This window comes from Xiphophorus maculatus, chromosome 5 (assembly GCF_002775205.1).
Source record: "Xiphophorus maculatus strain JP 163 A chromosome 5, X_maculatus-5.0-male, whole genome shotgun sequence".
Classification (NCBI taxonomy): Eukaryota; Metazoa; Chordata; class Actinopteri; order Cyprinodontiformes; family Poeciliidae; genus Xiphophorus; species Xiphophorus maculatus.
The window spans coordinates 28,664,094-28,677,896 of NC_036447.1; the positions used below are offsets into that span (position 1 = coordinate 28,664,094).

General features: G+C 41.3%; 1 protein-coding gene across 1 annotated transcript in view; it reads left to right on the plus strand.

Moving 5' to 3' along the window:
• Nucleotides 1–8,726, plus strand: part of LOC102234045 (protein ELFN1-like) — a 119,060-nt gene extending 110,334 nt beyond the window's left edge. The window contains exons 3-6 of the mRNA XM_023334328.1: nt 1,332–1,916; nt 2,001–2,154; nt 3,506–3,672; nt 4,173–8,726. Coding sequence (XP_023190096.1) covers nt 1,648–1,916; nt 2,001–2,154; nt 3,506–3,672; nt 4,173–6,228 — 2,646 coding nt within the window. The 5' untranslated portion in view covers nt 1,332–1,647 and the 3' untranslated portion in view covers nt 6,229–8,726. The remainder of the gene's footprint in view (nt 1–1,331; nt 1,917–2,000; nt 2,155–3,505; nt 3,673–4,172) is intronic.
• The last annotated feature ends 5,077 nt before the right edge of the window (nt 8,727–13,803 follow it).

The following is a 13,803-nucleotide window of genomic DNA, read 5'->3' on the forward strand; positions in this document are numbered from 1 at the left end:
CATTAGCATAAGGTACGTCACTTTAATCGCAGCAATCCTTCTTTCTGTAAAGCAACGGGAAGGTCACATTAAGTTTCTCATCCTAAGACGGCTTGTACCTCATAAATTTTTGAAAGTACGATGACGAGTGTGAAGCAAGCTGGTCACGATTTTAAATGCTGGCATGTGCCACAGGGCCGTTCTCCAGACGGGATGGCTGTTAGCGGGAGCGTGGAGGGGAACCCAATGAATGATGCGAAATGGAAAAAAGGCTGACAGCCTCCTAACATTTCTTTCTGTGTGTATCATGTTAGCTGTTATCTGTATACGTTACAAAAGGAGGGCAGGTGCACATTTCCCCCAGCTGGCCTGCACTCCAGCTCCCTCCTCTGCTCCTGCAGGCAGGAATCAGCCGTCTCTGCATCCCTCGTGTCCCTTCCAGCTCTGCAGCCTTCCTGCACCCCGGTGATTTGTGTTCTCAACGTTTTGTTTACCTAAGCTTCAACCCTCGGTCTGCAGGAAGGCAGGCCGTTTCTTGTGCCACTGTGAGTTCGCCCGCTGTGTGCGTGAATCTGGCAGCAGTTCCTGCACTAAGCCTGGTGACGGCGCGAGGAAAGTAAAACTGAAAATGTTACAAATGCAAGAGGAACTTCAAGACTTAAACTTCAAAACTTCAAATAAGGCATCAGCATATTGGTATAAACATTGGGCTTTTGTGTTGTTGAAACAATCAAGGATTTCCTTAATCTATTTGATGTCACTTCCTGTTTGATCTCTGCCCCTTTTTTTCCCCAAACAGATTTCTCAAGCACTCAAAGAATACTTTATCCTAGTTTGTTTCCAGAATGAGCTTTTGTCAAACAGGAATGCTGCTTCTTTTCTTTCTTGCTAGCTTCCTTCTCTCATGCTTGCTGCATTCATCTCTTTCCCCCTCCACACCAATTCTCACCAAGAGAGGCCTGCTGGGAGCCTCTCAATCCATCATGCATCAGCTTTCCTTTTCTTTTTTTTTTCTCTCACAGAGAGTGTTTTATTTGGCCCACATAAATTAATTAGAAAGAGTATCTATAGCTGGACTATTGTTAGCGGCAGCCCACCAAAGCCCCGAGGCTAATGGAGGAACAGCAGAACAGAATCTGTTAAAAAAAAACAAGCAGGTGTGATTTGTACTTGCGATGTCTTCTGAGTGTAAGAACTCAACGCTGTCCGTGTACGGCTGCATATATCAATTTAGACGGGGAGGGAATAAGTTTCCTCCCCGCCTCATCATGTCGGTAACAGGGTTGAGAACGCGTCTGCTTAATGAAAGGCCCTCGACTAACACCCTCGTCTCCGTTTGTTTTTCTCACCAGAGACGAGTTCTCGTGCCGAGGGAAGACCGACGAGCGCCGAGGAAGAATGAGAAGAGGAACCGGTCGAATAAGAGATGGCCTCAGGAGACGTGAAAACCGGTCTAGCAGCAGGACAAACTCAGCTTGCCAATTTCCACCGAAAATAATACATGTGGACTTTATGTAGGCGATAGATGCTGTTTACTTACTGCCAGTAAAGGGCCATATCCTAGTGATTCATTAATTTTTACTCTAATCAGTCATTTAATAATCCAAGAGGAAAACAAAATTTGGCCAAAGCTTTCTAATGACTGGAGGCTACATGAATAAATGTTAAATGGCAGGGATCTCTGGTCGGATTCCTCCGTCGGACATTGTAATGACGTCCCAAACGGCCCAGAGAACAGGACAGCTGAGACATAGCAAGGCAGGAATCTTATCCACAACCGGCTCCTTTGTCTGCTGGCTCGCTCTGCTGTCGCTGCTCCGACTGCCGGCTGTAACGGCAGACTGTTGGCTTATCGAAGGGGAGAAAGGCTTTGTGTGGCTGGCCATCTGCAGTATGAACCAGCCGCCTTATGAGGCCATCCCCTCCCACATAAACAGGTAAAAAAAAAAAAGCGCTTAAAAGCTTCTTTCTAATTGCTTTTTAAATTTTTTGTTTTGGTTAAATATCTACTACATCCGCAGCACGATCGTGGATCTGAGGCTGAATGAGAACAAGATACGGTCGGTGCATTATTCCTCGCTCAGTCGCTTCGGAAACCTCACCTACCTGAACCTCACCAAGAACGATATCAGCTATGTGGAAGACGGAGCGTTCTCGGCGCAGTTTAACCTGCAGGTGAGCCGTGATAGTAGATAAATGGACACACGTCTGTAGGCCCACGCACAACAAAAGTATTCGTCTTTTATCTAGAGAATGCATGCTCTAACATCCAGAGACCCAAAACTGCCCTTTTCTGTAAAATAGCTCAAACTCAGTGAGATTGGATCAAGTGTATCTGAGAACATGAGATGTTCACTGATACACACCAACACATGTTAAACCTCACATTAATTACACTAAACAAATATCAGATGCAATAACGCAAACATAAATGCGCAATATAATTATTTTACAAAATAAAATTATGTCTTTAGCTTTTAAACATTTTTCCTAGCAAAGTCGTGGTTTGGGCTCCTTGTCCTGCAGAGTACAAGACAGACAATCTGTCAAAGCTCAATTTGCAGAAATAAACCTCTCAGTCTGAAACAACCAATCAGAGCCAGGGGGAGGGTCAGCATTGGGTTCCACCAATCATGTTTGTGTATGCGCTGCTCACACCTTCCTCCGTTGCTCTCTGCTATATTGGAGAAACTTTCCCACAACAAAATTTGCCATGAATGCGCAATGACGACGGATAAACAGTTTTTCTGAAACCGTAAATTGTTTCTCTGCCATTAGCACACTGAGCATCATGAACATGAGGATGATTCACACTGCTAAGCCCCTCCTCCTGGCTCTGATTGGAACGGTACTTTTCTTTAGACGACACAGAGAGGAGTCAAGGGAGCTCAATTTTTTCACAGATTATCTCTCATTCGATACTGTGACGACATAGTGACAGTTTTAACACATACGTATGTAAATAACATTTTTTATAAAATACTGCAGCTTTAATGTCTGTTCCTAAATAATAAGGTGACAATGCAACGCTGTTGTGAAAATTCTAACTTTTCATTTTTAGATAAGTTCAATCACAAACCTAGACAAATACTAAAGGTGTTTAATCAACGCTAATTCTAGAACATAAATGAATTAGACTGTCATTGATTCTCAAAGTAATCAATGACGTTTTCTGTGTGATGCTTTACTTTTATCTAAATGAAGGATAAAAACTCTCCTCCGGCTAACATATGCGAATGGAAACCGATATGATGTTGAAAACATCCACTCATTTATGCTTTTCAATAATGAGTCTCCATGCAATACACCCGAGCTGCTGGAGCGGTGCCAGGAGCTAAAATGCGAACAAGACAGATCTGGGTAAAAATTCATTCGCAGCATAGAGGCTTAGATCACCATGTGAAAAAGTAGCTGTTCTGAACCGTCAGCTGTTAGTTCTGTATGTTTGCAGCTTGTAGTGAGCAACGCCTGGCACTGTCGGGCTCTTCAGAGATTAGGATAATCCCACTTGTCTTTGTCTCCCCAGGTTCTCCAGATGGGCTTTAACAAATTGAGAAACCTGACAGAGGGGATGCTGCGGGGCCTGGGCAAGCTGCAGTATCTCTACTTGCAAGCTAATCTCATCGAGACTGTTACAACCAATACCTTCTGGGAGTGTCCCAATTTGGAGAATATAGATCTCTCCATGAACAGGTACTGTGTGCAGCTTTGTATGTGTATAACAAACTGGTGAAAAGAAAGAATGGTGTGGCTGCACAACAAAGTACATTGAAGAGTGGAGAGGCAGTGGGAAGAGAAGCTTTATGGCTACTATTATTTTTATTTTAAGAATTCATATAGTTTCATGAGTTTGGATTGAAACTATATCTTTCACCTGATAGCGACACAGACAAAATGTAAATATCAAGTTCTATTTTACAACACAGGACCATGGATAAACACAACGCTTAATAATCTCTGTTCTTACCTGAACAGCAAGGGGCCTGTGCTTTGCTGCCTCCTCCTCAAATGAGCGCCAACTTTCTAATAGCGGCATAACGATAGATGAAGGTCAAAAGATGAGACCAGAGACCGATTTGATTCATTAAATAGCAAATGGTCATCAGAACAAGATGAGAGAAGACTTTGGGGAGAGATGTTCGAGTGCATGAGTGTATCTGTAAGTCTCTATCTTTCTCTGTGTCCAACTCCAGGATCCAGGTTCTGGATGGCAGTTTGTTCTCTGGACTCTCCAAGCTGACGACCTGTGAACTCTACACCAACCCCTTCAACTGCTCATGTGAGCTTCTGGGTTTCCTGCGCTGGCTTGCCGTGTTCCCCAACAGAACCAGCGAGCGGATGGTGTGTGACTCCCCTCAAGGATTCTCCGGATACAACCTGCTGAGCCAGAACCCTCGCATGCCAGCCCAGCGCAATGCCCTGCATGTGCTTAATCTGGTGTGCACAGACGATGGCAGCAGCGTGACACCCTTCTACATCTTTGACTCCACCACCCAGCTGCCAGACATCGCCTCGCCCTGCGGACTGGATGATTGTGCCTCGGGGACGGCTCCTGAAGAAGTGATAAGCAACAGCCCTAACTTAATAGACTCCAAGCCTGTCATGACAATAAAAAAAGTGGAACATTCGAGTGCAGTGATAACAGTTCAGATTCCCTATCTGTTTAAGAAATTGTACATACTGATTCTGTACAATAACAGCTTCTTTACTGAAATCAAAACTCTGAATAAAAACAGCGAGGATATTGAGCTGAAGAACTTGACACCTAACACGGACTACACTTACTGCGTGGCTTCTACAAGATACTCCCTGAGGTTCAACCACACATGTTTGACCTTCTCTACCGGTCGAAGAGCCGGTGCAGACAGGATTCGCAATCAGTCATCCGCCACGCATTACATCATGACTATATTGGGCTGTCTGTTTGGCATGCTGCTCTTCCTCGGCCTCGTCGTGCACTGCCTGAGGAAAAAGAGGATCATGGAGGAGAAGGAGAGAAAGATGAACAGAATCCAGAGGACGTTGATAGAGCTGAAGTACGGCGGGGAAGGGGACATAGAGGGAGGGAGTGGAGGATCTGTCTCACAAAAGCTTGCTGTGGGCGAAAGCCTGTCCAGAATGCCCTACCTTCCCCAGGGAGGCGAGATTGATCCGTACAAGCTTCAGGAGGTGATAGAGACTCCAGGACACAAGTCTGCCAAGCTGAACTACATGGAGGTCAGAGGCTCTGGTATCGAAAAGGAACGGGAGCGAGAGAGAGAAAGGGAGATGTCGCCACAAGCCAATCCTCAGGGTTCAGTAGCTGAGATATCCACCATTGCGAAAGAAGTTGACAAAGTTAACCAAATCATTAACAACTGCATAGATGCTCTCAAATCAGAGTCCACATCCTTTCAGCAGGGAATAAAGTCCCCCACAGCGGGTGGAGGAGCTGTTTCGACAGAGGAGCCACAACTGGTACTTCTGTCCGAGCAAGGAGAGAGAGGAGGCGAGTTCCTCTCACCAGTCTACAAGGGTGGAAGAGGAGGAAGAGAAGAACGGTTGAGGAGTTACCATCCATCTTTGCAACGACATCACAGCATGGAAGCTCCTCCGACAACCAAACGGCCAAGCACCTCCTCCTCTCCTGGCTCCGCCCGGAGCCCTCGCTCCTTCCGCTCCGAGGGAGGGTACCACTTGTCAGAGTCCCGCTACATCGAAAGAGCTTCACCCGGGGAAAGGGGAGGAGACGCCATCCGCACCGTCAACCCAGCTGCGGCTATCCTACGGGCCGAGGCCCAGAGGATCCGTCAGTACAACGAACACCGCCACTCCTACCCAGGATCGCAGCAGCATCTCCAGGAACTTCAGCATCATCCGCAAGTCTTTCAGGAGCTTCACCGCCACCCGGGAGGACGCAAGCCTTCTGTGTTGGATCCCATCACTCTCAGCAGGCAAGCAAAGCAGCGGGAGTTAGCCTACTCCCAGCTGTCACAAAATTATCCGCTCTCACCCCAATACCACAACCTCAGCTACTGCTCCAGTCCTGAGGAAGACGAGGAGGAGGAAGGGCTCCTGTGTACCCCGACCCTAGGGCTTTGGGAGAGGTTCAAAATGCACCGTAAAAGGCATCGGCAGGCATCCTTAGAGGACGAAGGATATGTGGCAGCTGGGCATGCACTGAGACGGAAGGTTCAGTTTGCCAAGGATGAAGATCTTCATGACATTCTTGACTACTGGAAGGGTGTATCTGCCCAGCAGAAAGCTTGATCCCATTTGTGAAGTTGCCAAACACCTTGAACTCAGTATAACACCCTGCATCCACAACACACTGATACAAATATGTGGATATTTTCATCAAAGACTTGTAAATATACACAAACAGCTTATGGGATTTACAAAACAAATCACTTTGCACACACATGTTTACACACGCCGAGCCACAAAACACACATGCACACATTTTACACAAACTAAGCCTTTTCCTCCTGAAACGGATGAGGACCAAGCTAATATACCTATTATCGTGAACAAAAATATGAATAAATTATTGAGACTGAGACACTTTTTTTGTAATGTAATGGAAATTATAGCTCAGACTTATGTAGCTATTTGTAAGTTTTGAAAGAAGAAATGTAGAATCAACATTAAGAGTAGAAAAACCCTAAATGTGGTAGGAAAACCCATTTTGAACATCCGAGTGATGCTTTAGATCCTTCCAACAAACTCAAACTTCACAGAGCCATAATTATTACTCTCCTAAAGCTGAGCCAAACAACCAGAAAAGCAACCATTCATAATGAATGTACAGTGTTATTCAGAGGTTTTCATTCGCTCATAAAAAATAAGCCTAGGCTTCTAATTATTAATTTGGTCTTTTCTTTTTCAGGGTGGAATGATTATACAACAAGTAAGCAGACATTTATTGTCAAATTTAAAAGGCAGCTGGTCACTGTTTCTCAACTATTTTAGTGTCAATCTGAGGAAAAGCTAAAACATTTTGAGGATGTCTTCCTCATTTACTATATCTTGTGTGATCCAGCAGTTATTACTACTGAACAGCAAAAAAGAAGCAGTGGCACAGCGCTGCCTTTGCCATGGCTAACAGATGCTACAGTATTTTTATGTTTGAAATGCCCTACTTAACTTTTCGAAACATCCCTACTGTCAGCGTGACATCATAGCTTCATCTTTTTGTCATCTGCACAAGCAATTTGTCTTTGAAAGGCTGCTGAGAAATTAATTTCAAGAGAGGCCGGCTCATCCATGTTGTAAAACTGAGAACGAATATAACAATATAAGAAACACAAAATCGATACAACTAAAACGGCAAAGCGAAAGGCCAAACCGTTTGCTAAAAGGAAAATAAAAAATTTCAGAATCTTTTCACTATTACAGAAAAAAAGCAGCTTTGAAGCACATTCTCCATTTTGCTCTTGTTTATTTCCCATGGGATATGTGAAAAGTTTAAGGTATCAGGGTTTTTTTTCTCAGAAATAACTTAATATTTTCATAAGAAAAGGTAAAACATACAAACATTGTGTTTTATGTACACAACAGTGTACATAAAAATCATCCTTTGGACTGTTTAGGAGCAACATGCCGACAACAGTAAACAGAGGCAAAAGTGAGAAACAAGAGTCATTTTATATAAAGAGGAAAATGTATAAATATTTTAAAATATGATGCCTTACATACAAATAGGATTCTATTTTTTTCTGCTATAACACCTAAATTAGTTTGTATTCTAGAAAGCATTACTAAGCCTATTTTAGAAAACCACTGTTTTTCTGCACTGAAAACAGATACAAGTCAGTCTAAACTGAATGGACCTCAAAACACCGACTCAGAATCTTCCAGGTTATGTCAGGCTTGTTTTTTTGGTGGTTTTGCGGTTGTTCCTGAACATGGAAGCTGTTTTCATCTCATCTCAGACAGTTTGGGTCTTTCACCCTGACCTTGGCAGACTGGTGGCAAATAACAACTGGCAGCTGCTTTAAGTAATAAAATCCGTAGCAGTTTAGAAACTAGCATTACTTATCAAAAGATTGAAATCAATGGACAGTCATAAACTAAAATATTGCTGAAAAGTCTATTTTCACACCTGGACTAAATTGTTGGCAACTCACTGCTAAAGACAGAAAACCCCCAAATGGTCACTGGAATCACTTGAAGCTAACAAAAGAAATTAATTTTAAAAATGACTAAAATCTGACCAATGAAAATAAGACATTGCTTTTAAAATCTGGTTCAACAGAATCATTAAAAAAAACAGCAAACAATGAAACAGGCCTGGACAAAATGACAGTACCGCTAGAAAAGATTGAAAATAATGTTCAAGCACATCAGCTCTATCACACCAATAGAGAAAATAGATTTTTAATACAGAAATGTGGGACTAACCTCCTCACAGGTTAGTATTTTGCCCACACAGTTCCTGTTCTTTAAAACCACGGCAGCTGTAGGTTGTGTCATCATTCCACCCTTAAAAATTAAATCTCACAAATTATTTCGCTGACGACAAGAGTGTCAAACACGTGACCACAGCTGTACTCCAACCAGAGTTTGGGAGATTTAAAACATCAGATGACATGGTTCTGGATGGGTGGCCAATCAGCAGTAATATTTAAATGTGTGCTGAGACTGAGTAGGTAGCTCTTATGAGAGAGTGAGTATAATGTGCCAAATCAGCCGATGGGGTAGTAGAGCCCTACTGTGTATTAACTTCTTCTCACCACTGTTTTTATATAGAGGAATTTAAAAAAAAAGAGGGTAAAATAATATATTATAATATGTTGTTATTATTCATTATTCTTATTCTCATTACTAGTCTTCATATTATCCCTACGATCCTCAGCATCAATATTTTATTATTTGAATACGTCATGGCGATGTTGTGTAACCGTGTTTTTGGACTGTTTTGAAACTCTCAGCCGAGAAGTGCTTAAAAACAGAAACCAACACAACAGAGGAGACGCTTGTGTCCTCCTTTTCTACTGAGAGGAATATGCTCTGTCCTCTGAGCCGAAAAAAAAACACACACACACAAAAAAAAGCAAAACACAAGCCAGCCTTTTCTGTTGGTGAACTTCTACTACATGTGCTCTTTGTCATCCTGAAAAGAGAACGCTGTACAGAAGAGAAAAGTTCTATATTTGCAACAAAAGTGACTGTTTTGTTTCTACAACATGGCTTTGAAATCCTTCAGACTTTTCAGAAACTTCAGAGTCCCAAACTTAGCCACCCGTCCGCTCACCCGCACTGGTGCGTTTTTGATTTTGAACCCGAACTCAAAAATTTTAATCCTCTAATGAATGTCTTCAGATTCCCATATGGGGGAAGCCAAACTGCACTGTTCAAAATCAGAAAACGACCGTGATTGAAAGACCCAAAACTCTCCGCTTCTTTCCCGACACACTGTAGCTCCACTGTGTTTTATAAACTTTTCATTTAAATCCCGAGTTTTTATCCTTGTTTTTTTATTATTATTTTTTTTTTTATTTTGGACTCTTCTGGTTCCACTGTGGTGCCATAGTGCCAAACTTGAGAAATCACAGGTATTTAAAACTCATCTCGAATACTGCTAAACACAGACCTCTTCTGCTACACATGGCTAAAGTGAACTAGGATTTGCACAAAATGATCCACCGTCATTGGCTCGCTGAATCCCCGCTATCCTCAAAATCATTTTTATGACCAAAGTACTGTGGTAGACAATTGACTCTTGCGCTCTTCTAACCAGGACTCAGTCCTGCCCTTACAGTTACTACATCATCAGCACACACATCTCATGCTCATAGAAACAAGCGGAAGAATGTATTCTTTGAGATGTTATTTCTCTTCTGTCGCTGGATTAAAGCGTACAAGCAAAAATCTAACCGGCTCCGTTTACGAACGTCCTTCAGATCGCAAACAGCGGTTCAGAACTGGATACTACTAAGAAATTATTGCCATTGTTCACATTAAGTTATCCATGGAGGAGTTTTTATTAGAGCAAGGTTTTGTTTTTATATTTTTTTGTTGTAAAAGCGTTAAACTTTGACTAAATGTGGTTAGAAGAGGTGATGTTTACTGTATCTAAATTATCTGCACGATTAAGCGATATAGATCAGAGTGTTTGGAAGTGGGCTTCTATGGAGTTGTGGTCAGTAGCTACAATCTTACCTTGCAACAAAAAGCGCTCACAATCTTCAAAAGGTTATTGTTTTCTATCTTGTCATTGTTAACCTCACAGAGCAACACAACTAAAACAACAAGGCGGTTCGTATTGGGAGTGATGATCTTCAGTCGTCTGAAGAACCTCACCAAAAACAGCCAATCAGAGGCAGGAGGAGGGTCTTAACGCTGTCAGTCACCTTTGTGTGCACGCTGCTAAAAGTGCTAATGGCGGAGAAACAACTTACAGTCACAGGAAAACCATTTATCCACCATAATGGGGGGCTATGCTAACTAGCTTTAGCATGCACTACAGTCTCAGTATAATAGAGAGCAAGGAGGGGAGGGGGAAATTGAGCGTCGCCACATGATATTGTGATTGACAGCACTAATACCTGCCTCCTGGCTCTGATTGGTTGTTATGAGAAGGCAGAGAAGCTCATGACATAGTGACAGCTTCAACAAATACGTAAAAAATTATACTTTTAATACTGCAGCTATTTGGGGTTATCCGACCTTGCTCTAGTTGGAATTGGAAGAGGTGTTCTGACATGGTTGAAAGTCTTTGCTTCTTGGAGAATTAAGAGATTTTTACACTTTAAGGACCCAAAGCAAACCCTGATGTCCCTTAATCTACAATACAATCAGGAAACCCAGACTCATCAGGCTCCCTGACAGGGATTTGTCACTCTAGAATTCAGTTTTTTTACTTTCCATTACAACTGTTATAATGTAAGGTGTGGATGCACCAACTCATTTACCATTAAGTTCTCTCAGCACATTAACTGCAGATAAGATAGTGACTACTGAGTAAAACTCCACAGAATCCACTTTGAAACAAAATTTCCAAACTATATCCCTTAAATATAAAAGGTTTTAAAAGGCATTAAACCAGGGATGGAGTCAAAACTTAAATCACATTTAACAGATTTTATATTAAATAAGCCAGTATTCACATGACTGATTATAATATATAGAAAAAATTAAAATGAAAAACACATTCACAGTGGGCCATCTTTGCAATGCTTTCTGGTTTGAGGTACAAAATGACTCCAACCTTGAACAACAGGTGAACAATCATATTTTTGTTGTTTCAGAAATAGTGTAAAAATATTCTCTGCTGTAATGTGGCCAGAATGCTCAAGTAATTATTCCTGGTGAAAACCAGTGGTGGGCACCACCAGCTAAAACAGATGAGAATAAACAGTACGGTAGTTCTACTAACGGTAAAATGCTAAACCAACACAGTATTTAGCAAAAGCTAAAGCACTAACTTAAACCATATTGAATTACACACCTACCTGTAAGGTTTGAGCTTCAGGAAGTGATTCTTTGGAGCAGATATTTTACTCTTCTCACTTTTCTGGTTGTGGAGTGTTGCTAACGCTGTTGCTGATTTTGCATAATTGAACACGGTAGGTCTTCAAAGCATGCAGGACACCAGTAGATTTTAAACAGTTTACTGTAAAACTACAGGCTGTTGTAGTTCTACAGCAATGCATTATGGGTACAGAATAAACATATTTTGCTGCATCACAGGTGGAGAGCAGGAGTAGTATCATTATTCCTGAATATTCTGGAAGGACGTGGAAAACTTCTTCATCGAAGGCATTAGAAAATGACTTTAACAAATGGGGCTGTTCTATTTGAAAAGGAAAATATTTAACTTAGTGATACAGAACATTTATGCATGTTAAGTTTATTATTATTTACAGTAAATATAGCTACACCTCCAAAAAGCTGCAACAAAAACCTAAGTTCCAGATTTTCTTATCTTAAGAAATGTTAAGGATTCTACATAATGTCTATATAGAGGTTTTAATAGCAAGTTTAAATGTAAAGATATTCACATATGTGCCCTCAAAAGGTAGATCAATTTTGGAATTACTATTTACATGTTCTACAATCCCTTAGATATTGTTTTGTACTGTCCTAAATGCACTAAGAGCACTTAAGATTTTTAAAGTTAGCAAAAGTGCTAAACCAAAAATTAGCTCCGTTATTAGCAGAAGTGTGCCCACCACTGGTTACATTCATTGGTTAATAAAACTCCCCGTTTATAGGACTGCACAAATACGTAATGTGATTCAAAGGTGTTTTTTTTTATCGTTGGTGTTTAGACAGGAGCAGCAATGAAATGGTTTCTCAGTCCGAGTTTTACTGATGAGAAAACTGTTGAGCTGCAGTTGCTTCTGTATTACACGCCCCAAACTCTGGTTTTAACCGAATAACAACAAACAGCCTTAAAACATTTGATTTTCTGTTCATGTTTTTAACTTTAACATTGCTTGTAAAATAAAAGAATAATAATATATATTAAAAAAAAACTACATACGATCCGGGTTGGACTTTTTTAGTCGCTTGAATCTTTAGCCTTACTTGAGCATTCTTTGCGTATCGGTTGTATAAGTGTAGCAATATACTAAACTGCTGTTTTCATTTGAAGATTTTTTTTTCATTGTATTTATGAACAGCTTGGATTTGTCGCGTGTTGGACAGAGAGTAGCCGAGCTTAGACCGAGACGCCAATGAGAAGGAGGAGGAGGTTCAAGCAAGCAGACAACAGCGACCACCATCAGTGCTGCTAACCTTTGACCATCGATGTACAAATGTAAACTGTTTGTTTGAAACAACAGTTCCTCGGATGTGGACTGACGCGTTATTGACGAGTGACACACACGGCAGTGGGGAACCTCAGTGGAAGCTTGTGTTATATTCTTCTCGAGAACGACTCAGGAGAGAGAAGGCGAGAGAAATCCTGAAGAGGGAGAACATGCTCTACCGCAGGATCTCGGAGGCTTTATTTTCTTGTTGAAAAATGAAAAAGAGCACAAATAAAATCGCCTTCCTTAAACCCGTCTCCTTTTCTAAAGAATTTTTGTCTATGATCCACATCCAGGACTTTCTTTGTGCACTACTTAAATGTTTACACGGTTGCCTTTTCCAGATCACAGGGCGTACTCTAGCGTAGATTGCTTTTAATTTAATTTGATTGTATATATTGCACATATATATTTACACACACAATCACAACCAGGTACTCCAAATATTGCACAAAGCAGCAGAAATGACAGAGTTAGGTTTTAAAAAAAACAATAGTCTATAAACCCTTGAATTTTGCAGTCAGCTGCAATATTCACTTAAGCATTCAAATATGCCTTCTACATTGTAGATTACATTTCAATCATTTTTTAAGCAACTTTGTGATGTGAAAAACATTTTGCTGCATTTTTCCAAAGGTAGGTTCAGTCAAGATAGTTCATAATTCAGCCACATCAAAAGCCACTATTTGTTCACGCCCCAACGCACTTTTGAAAAGTTTGCTACACCACTGACATCAGCTGATGAATACATTCTGTTCTGTTGTTACATTAATGGTATAAATGATAATGGTGACAGGCAGCAGCAGCGGTGTGAGTGTTGTAGAGTGTCAGCGCACGTTTGTGAGCTCTAACCTGTCTTCACCATTATAGTTAGCATGCTTGGACTAACCTTATGCATCATAGTCACAAAGGTAATGACTCACAGTGTTTTGTCTCTGTGCTGGCTTAGAGATCCGAATGTGTGGAGAGAACAGGTTTCTGCTTACCTCCCATCTTCCATCTGATGTTAACCTAAAGCAGCTAAGTCTGTGTCTTCATTGTTACATCATCCGTCGTCATTTTACTTCCTTTGAGGCATCTTAGATCT